At 58.1% G+C, this 8202-nt stretch overlaps 3 gene segments (V, D, J or C); all 3 read right to left on the bottom strand.

The window, feature by feature from the left end:
* Nucleotides 1–1535, bottom strand: part of LOC106695783 — a 1861-nt gene extending 326 nt beyond the window's left edge. Inside the window, 2 exon segments of the V gene segment in view lie at nucleotides 1043–1358; nucleotides 1444–1535. Of these exon segments, the coding sequence occupies nucleotides 1043–1358; nucleotides 1444–1495 (368 nt within the window).
* A 1917-nt stretch (nucleotides 1536–3452) lies between these two features.
* On the bottom strand, nucleotides 3453–4666 carry LOC111824619. The segment is given in 3 exon segments: nucleotides 3453–3585; nucleotides 4141–4519; nucleotides 4621–4666. Coding segments are annotated over 3 exon segments (558 nt in total).
* A 2633-nt stretch (nucleotides 4667–7299) lies between these two features.
* LOC106695784 lies at nucleotides 7300–7916 on the bottom strand. The segment is given in 2 exon segments: nucleotides 7300–7769; nucleotides 7871–7916. Coding segments are annotated over 2 exon segments (516 nt in total).
* Between the last annotated feature and the right edge of the window lie 286 nt (nucleotides 7917–8202).

Raw genomic sequence — 8202 nt, 5'->3', positions numbered from 1 at the left:
GGGTCAGCAGGGGATGGAGCCCAGTTCCCGCTCCTGGGAGCTCAGAGGTCCCTGGCGATGTCCTCTCAGGAGAAAGAGCAAATCCCTGCTCTGAGCAGGTGGCCAAGCTCAAGGAGGTTCCCCAGGCCCGGGCCAGGTGCTGGGGCTGCCCAGGCCTCCTTCCCTCCCGCCCTCGGCCAGAAGAGGGGCCATCCCTGCAGATGTGGTCCCTCCAGGGACTGCCCAGCCCCCTGAGCCCTGGTGCTGCAGCTCAGCTCACCCCCAGGCTGAGCAGGATGGACTGTCCTGACGGGCTGTGTCCTGGAGACGCTGCCACAGAGGCCCACAGACTGAGCCCCCCAGAACCAGGGAGAGGGTCCCTCTCAGGGGTGGGGCTCAAGTCTGAGGTCAAGGTGCTGGCAGGCCCGCCCTCCCAGGAAGGCCCCGGGTAGGTGCTCTCTTGTCTCTTTCCAGCATCTGGAGGCTCCGTCCAACCCTGACATGATCTCAGCTTGGGCCTCGGTCCCTGACTCTGTCCTCACAGCTGAGCCCGCGGGACAGACACCCAGGCCTCAGAGAGTCTGTGGGAACCTGCTCTGGGGCAGAGGGACCGGTTTTGGAAGACACGGTGCTGTGACCCCTCTACAGGGTCCTGCCCCCCAACCTCACACGGTGTGAAGGGAAGACGGGAAGGAAATTCTTCTGGGAGGGAGGCCCCAACTGCATTTCAAAGTGGCTCCATTTGTATTGTTTTTTCTACTATATTGTTAAGTTTTATCTTGATTATTAAATGCTGGGCAGGTGAAATGCACCCTTGACTGTGTGTGTGAGTGTGAGTGTGAGTGTGACTTTTCCTTTTGCTGCCCCTGTCCATTTCCTGTGAGACTGTTGCTTATACTGACTCTCACAGCTGAGAATAATTAATGCGACTGCCTGGTCCGGGGACTCGGAGAACAACCCTCAGAGCCACCCCAGCGGGACGCAGCCCCGTGAACAGCAGACGGGGCCCCAGAAGCAGAGGTGCCCTGAGCCCTGTGTTTGTGCCCCACTTCCCCGCCCGCACCTGTCACTGTGGGGACGGCTGCTGTACCACAGGGCACAGTAGTACTCGGCCTCGTCCTCAGGCTGCGCCCCTGAGAGGGTCAGGGCAGCTTTGCCCCCTTGGATGGAGCCTGAGAACCGGGCCGGGGTCCAGGAGAGTTTATTGCTTGTGTCATAAATGAGTGTCCTGGGGACCTGGCCAGGCTTCTGCTGGATCCAGTACGGGTAGTGACCGCTGGTGACCTCTCCAGTGTTAGTGCTGCAGGTGAGAGTGACCGTCACGCCTGGGACCACGCTCTCTGAGGGCTCCTGAGTGACCACAGCCTGAGACCTGGACCCTGAAATAGATACAGACATGATCAGGAATGTAGAATAAAGGCAGAGGGACCCCTCCACGGGCTGGTCTCTGAAATGGCCCTGAACCTGGGCAGAGAGCGAGGAGGAGGAGGAGGAGGAGGAGGGGAGTCCAGCTCATGGTGGAGACTTTCCAAGGTGCCTCGGTCTCTTGCAGGTGCTGGTCTCGGGTGTCCCTTTATCTCCTCCCGGCCTCCTGGGCACAGGGGGTGTTTGCTGGTCATTATGCAAATGTGAGCCCACAGGACCCTCCAGTCCTGGGTCCTGGGCCCAGTTTGAAGCTTCACTGTGAGGAGGAGGCTGGGGAGGCTGTGGGCTCTGAGTCTGTCCCTTGAGGGGAAGCACCTGCTGTCACCTCACACCCAGGCCATGGGCATGGGCGCAGGGCCCACTCAATGAGAACCATGTGAGTTGGCTTCAAGCCTTGCAGCTCTGAGAAGAGCCACAGCGCCCCCTGGTGACGCCCTAGGGAATAGTCATGGTGGCAGGAACTACAGAAGGAATGATGCCACTTCAAACAAACAAACCAACCAGGTATTTCCTCCTTCTTACTCCCTGCAGAGAGCTTCCCCCCTGATTTCCCCTGTTTTGTTTTTGGTTCTATAATTGCCCTTGGGCTGTGTCCACAGAGTCTATTGAATCCTGGGTGTCTCTTCTTCCCTTTGGACTATGAAGCTCATAGCTGCTCCTCCATGGACTGTGGGATCGCTGTCCTCATACATCCGCCCCAGAATCCCCTCCTCTGGGTCACCTCAGTGTTGGTGTCAGTAGATTCTCATTCCTCCTTCACGTGTTTAACTTCCTGGTTTTTGACATAATGAGGGGTAATTTACACAGAATCTGGACATTGTGAAGATGCTATGAGGAGCCTCTGGGTGCCTTTCATTCTCCCTTTTTTTAAAAAAAATATATTTTATTGACTTTTTTTTACAGAGAGGAAGGGAGAGAGATAGAGAGTTAGAAACATCGATGAGAGAGAAACATCGATCAGCTGCCTCCTGCACACCCTCCACTGGGGATGTGCCCGAAACCAAGGTACATGCCCTTGACCAAAATCAAACCCGGGACCCTTCAGTCCGCAGGCCGATGCTCTATCCACTGAGCCAAACCGGTTTCGGCCATTCTCCCTTTTTTTTAATAAAAATACATTTTTGTTGATTTGAGAGAGTGAGATGAAGATAGAAACATCAGTGATTACAGTGAATCATTGATCGGCGCCTCCTGCATGCCCCTTACAGAGGATGGAGCCTTCACCCGGGCCTGTGCCTTGACCAGAATCAAACCCGGAACCCTTCAGTCAGGAGGCCGAGGCTCTATCCACTGAGCAAAACCAGCCAGGGCTGTCAGTCATATTTTTGCAATCGGGTCCAGGGTGAGCTGGTCCTGCAGGAGAGGAGGGCAGGTGCCTACTCACCCGCCCCAGAGCTGGAGCTTCTCCTGGGAGCGGGTTTAATAAGTCACGTGACCGCGATTGGCAGCCTCCTTCTCAGGCCAGAGACGAGGGGTGGTCACAGAGGCCGTGTGAGCCTGGCTGGTAGGGCTCAGTGGTTGAGCATGAACCCAGAAACCAGGGGTCACAGTTCAAGTTCTGGTCAGGGCACAAGTCCCGGTTGCGGGCCCCATTCCCAGTATGGGGCATGCAGGAGGAAGGCGATCATTGACTCATCATTGATGTTTCTATTTCTCTCTCCCTCTCCCTTCCTCTCTAAATAAAAAATATATATTTTTTAAAAATACATGAAAAATATGTATTACAAAAAGAAGCCACGTGCACAAATGAAGAGCAAGTGAAGAGAGCTGAGCTGTGGACTGTCAATCTCCTCTGTCCTAGGTCACAAGGTCCGGTAGGTGCTCTGCCTGGGTGCTGTGGGGACCGTTGCTATGGGAACGGTCAGTGTGTCTGCTGACCCAGGTTCAGGAGAAGGTGACCTGGGATCTGGGCTCATCAACAGCTTCCCAGCGGGAGTGACAGGCACCTGTTGGGAAGGTCCTGCTCCCCATGGCCCACAGCCACCCACACCCTGGGGGTAGGACAGCCCCGGTGGGTGAGAGGAGAGGACACAGTCAGAGCCTGTGGCTCAGGGAACCCCATTCACGGGAGCCCCATGGGCCTGAGTGGCGTCAGCTGTGAGAGCGTCTCCCCCATAGACCCAGGCGCCCGCATCCTTCCTGGAGCAGCTCAGCATCCAGCCACCGTCCAGCTCGCTCACCCTGTCGAGACCCAAAGAGGGTCCCTGGGCCCAGGCCACCCATTTCCCTCTGACAGCCCCTCTCCCCAATGGCACTGAAGGTCAGGGTCCCAGCAGAGGTGATGGCCAGCCCTGTGCCTGGGCTTCCTCCTGGGCCCGAGGCTCCCCAGCCCCTCGAAGCTGAGAGCCTGTTCCGTGTGCACAGGGCTGGGCAGGAGCCTTGGGCGAGGAGCCCGGGGACTGAGGGGTCACTGCTCTGACCTCTGGGCGCCGAGTCTGTGCTCCGGCTCGACCGCCTGCTGGGAGGGTCCTGGGCTCTGGGAACCGTTTACAAAGCTCTTCCCTTAATTCAAGTCAGAAACAGCCATCGCACGGACCTGGGCTTCGTACCCACAGAGGACAGGCCACCTTTCAGGGACATAATGACCACTGAGTTTTGGTGTTGGATCTGTTTTCCTGAGACTCAGAGACATGGGATCAAACATGGAAAGTGACTCTTTATAAACCAGAAGGTCCTTCCCCGTGTAGTTTGCACATGGAATTTATGTTAACAAGGTCACATGTTGGGACCCAAGACTCTGGTGGAGGCCAAGGTTTTTGTCCCACTTCCCCATCTGTGTGTGTCACTGTGGGAGCATTATTGTACCAGATCAGACAGTAATAGTCAGCCTCGTCCTCAGGCTGCAGCCCCGAGATGAGCAGGAGCCCCGCATTGGCCGAGGCGTCTTTGGATCCAGAGAAGCGGCTGGGGACCCCGGAGCCTTGGCCCTTATCTGAGTCAGTGTGGTAGTTCAGGAGGTACCGGAGAGGGCTCCCAGGCTTCTGCTGGTGCCAGTTTATCCTGTATCCACCAACATTGAGGCCGCTGCTCAGGGTGCAGGTGAGTCTGGCTGTGGCTCCCGGAGATGCAGAGAGGGAGGGCGGCTGAGTCAGCACAGGCTGCTGGGAGAGGGACCCTGCAGACACAGACACTTGTCAGTGATGGGCAGGGACCAGGGGACGTTTCCCAGGAGACTGAGCAGGAAGGGAAGAAGCCTGGTCCCAGGCCTGTCCCTACCTGTGCAGTGAGAGAGGAGCACGAGGAGCAGAGGAGTCCAGGCCATGGTGCTCACAGCCCTGAGCCCACAGTGGGGCTGGGCTGCCCAGACCTCCTTTTCTCCCCCACCCTCTGCCAGGGGAGGGGCTGCCATGCAAATGGGGGTCCCTCCAGGGACTGCCCATCCCCTCCCTGGGCCTTGGGGCTGGAGCTCAGCTCATACCCAGACTGAGGAGCTTGGAGGTGGGCTCACCCCTTGGGGGCCCTGGAGGAAGCACCTGCTGAGACCACACAAAGGCTATTGCTCAGGGGGCGCTGCCAGCAAAGACACAGCTGGTCCCCATCAGGGCGCACAGGGCCCAGCCCCCAGGTCCTGGCTCCTGTGAGTGGAAAGTCCTTAGTGAGCAGCTGTGTGGGGGCCACAAGGCGATCCCACCGCGCCCCCTGCTGGCCTCAGGACACACTACATCGCCCTGGTCCTAAGCCCTAAGCCCAGCTGGTGTCTGCAGCTCCCAGGCCACTGTCCCTGTTCCCACTTCCTGGTCTGACTGGCACAGACGCTGGCGTTCACTGCAGCTTCTCATCCTGGGCCAGCCTGGGAGGTGCCAGCACGGACGTGACTGAGAGGTGCTGGTCTGGGAGGCGGTTAGAAATACGGCCTCACACGTTCATAAACAGTCAGCTGGGCCCCAGCCTTCAGGGGAGATGTTCTGGTGCTGAGAGTCCTGAGGGCGCTGGGGGACTGAGAAGGGACATGAGCCTGGGACACAGCCCTGGGCTCCTCCCTCTGCACAGACGGGAGGGGGCTCCTGACACGCATGTCACTCATTCAGTCTGTCTCTGTGGACGCGCTCATCCGTCCAGGGAATGGGGGGTGTTGGCTGATGACGCAGTGCCTTCTGCGCTGGGCCCTGTGTGATGAGCTGGGTGTGGGTTTAGGGGGAGCCATCTCTTCGTCGTCCCCATGCGATGGCCACACAAAGAGCTGAAGACATTGAATGCGTGTGTCGGGGGGACAGTGGCAGATCGATGGAGGGGAAAAGCCACAGGAAACCATCAATACCTGTTTGGAGTCATTTTGTGTGATAATCAGTCTGGCCCTTTAAGACACAGCAATGGGATGTCGTGAGAACTTAGACGCCAGCCTTCCTGTCCAGACCCCTGGAAAAATGCTGTGGAAGCCCCGGAAGATGTTCCTTCATGTTCCAGGATGGACCCTCCCCTCAGAGCAGGGCCTGCAGGCACCATAGAGTCCCACAGGCCCTCCCCGCCCAAGTCTGCAGAGGGCGCTCCTGACCTTGGGGTGAGGACAGTGACCTTCCTCCTCCAGAGGCTCAGCTGTGCTCTGCTCTGTCTGTCCGGCCCCCAGGGAAGCTGCCAGAACCTGTGACCTCCTGCTGCCCCGGGGGTGTGGGTGGGAGATGGCAAGGAGAGGAGCTGCCAACTCATTTCTCTTGTGCTCACTGAACAGGATCCTCTGAAATGTAACGATGATGATGATGATAATCCAACCTGGAGTCAGCACCTCCCGGGAGAGACTGGGAGCCCAGGAAGGGGACTCACACCCCCGGGGCTGTGCTGGGAGGAGGGCGGGGCCCTGGGGTGGGCTGGTCAGTGATGCTCAGCCTCATCCTCAACCTGTGACAGGGGCCTCTGGGGTAGCTGACATGGCGACCAAAATGAGAACCAACATTCCTGTCTGTTTTTATATATATTTTTATTGATTTCAGAGAAGTAATAGGCAGAGAGAGGGAAAGAAACATCAATGATGACAGAGGATCATCGACTGGCTGCCTCCAGCACACCCCCCACTGGGTTCATGCATGTAACCTGGGCATGTGCCCTGACCCGGGATACAACCCTGACATCCTGGTTCACAGGTCAACACTCAACCACTGACCCCGCCAGCCGGGCTGAGGACCCCCATGTCCTGAGGATGTGGCTGTGTCATGGGTGCAGAGTGTTGCTGAGATGTCACCGGTGCTGATGGATGAAAATGACCCCTTTCTCCCCAGAGCTGCTGCCTGGGCCGGGGCACTAGGCCTGGGCTGTCTGTCCTGGTCCCGGTCCCTGGAGGAGCTGGAGGAGCAGGGGAGCTGCAGGGACCCGTGTGCACAGGCAGGGTCCACGCTGCAGGGCATGGGGCAGGGCTGGCGGAGTGCCCGCATGAGCATGACCATCTGGGACCCTGTCCTGGGTCCTGTTTAATCGTGAGGACAAGGGAGACCCAGGACCTGATGGAGACACCCTGACACCCTGGTCCTTTGGCCCCGGAGCTAAGTTCTAGCGGCCTCGCATCACAGCCAGACGTATCCTCAAGGAGCTCATATGCATGTGCCTAGAGATAGGATGTTGTTATTTTCAAATTTTGATAGTTCCCTGGTATTATATATACTGCCTCACACGTTCATAAAAGTTCATAAAAAACCAACCTTCATTTCAGTAGGTTGGTTTTTAATGCAAAATTCAGATTTGAGCCCTCAGACCAGGATCCTCTCTCAGTCATTGCTTGACTCTGAGCTGAGCTTGGCCTGAATGAATCTGACTCAACCTCCTCCAATGTCTCCATGGGAACCTTCATCCCTGAGGAATGTTACCTGTGGGAACGTGAACATGGCACACATTCCATGAGCAACAAATCAATGGAAACGCTGACCTGATGCCAAAGCTGTGACCCTGTCAGGACCCCGGGTCCAGGCATCACCCGGTGCCGGATGGACACCTATCAGCACAGTCACGGCTGAGCCAGACCTGGGCGGAGCCGCCAGCAGGGGCCAAGGTCAGGCCAGGAGAGCGGAGAGGAGGTTTTTGTCTCACTTCCCTGTGGGTCTGGGCCACTGTGAGAGTCTTAGAGCTGCTGTCCCATGTGTCACAGTAATAGACAGCCTCGTCCTCAGGCTGCAGCCCCGAGATGGTCAGGAGCCCCGCATTGACCGAGGCGTCTTTGGATCCAGAGAAACGACTGGAGACCCCAGAGCCCTGGCCCTTATCTGAGTCTGAGTAGAATTTCAGGAGGTACCGGGGAGAACTCCCTGGCTTCTGCTGGTACCAGCGTATCCAGTAACCACCAACATTGGAGCCACTGCTCAGGGTGCAGGTGAGTCTTGCTGTGGCTCCCGGAGATGCAGAGAGGGAGGGCGGCTGAGTCAGCACAGGCTGGGAGAGGGACCCTGCGGACACAGACACTTGTCAGTGATGGGCAGGGACCAGGGGACATTTCCCAGGAGACTGAGCAGGAAGGGAAGAAGCCCGGTCCCAGGCCTGTCCCTACCTGTGCAGTGAGAAAGGAGCGCGAGGAGCAGAGGAGTCCAGGCCATGGTGCTCACAGCCCTGAGCCCACAGTGGGGCTGGGCTGCCCAGGCCTCCTTTTCTCCCCACCCTCTGCCAGAGGAGGGGCTGCCATGCAAATGGGGTCCCTCCAGGGACTGCCCAGCCCCTCCCTGGGCCCTGGGGCTGGAGCTCAGCTCACACCCCAGACTGAGGAGCATGGAGGTGGGCTCACCCTTGGGGGGCCCTGGGAGGAAGCACCTGCTGAGACCACACACAGGGACCTGCTCAGGGGGCGCTGCCAGGCCACCAAGGACAGCAGGGAGCCCACAGTGC

This window comes from Myotis lucifugus, unplaced genomic scaffold (genome assembly GCF_000147115.1).
Source record: "Myotis lucifugus unplaced genomic scaffold, Myoluc2.0 scaffold_3007, whole genome shotgun sequence".
NCBI lineage: Eukaryota > Metazoa > Chordata > Mammalia > Chiroptera > Vespertilionidae > Myotis > Myotis lucifugus.
The sequence above is the reverse complement of the archived record's forward strand: the minus strand, read 5'-3'. Positions and strand labels throughout refer to the sequence as shown.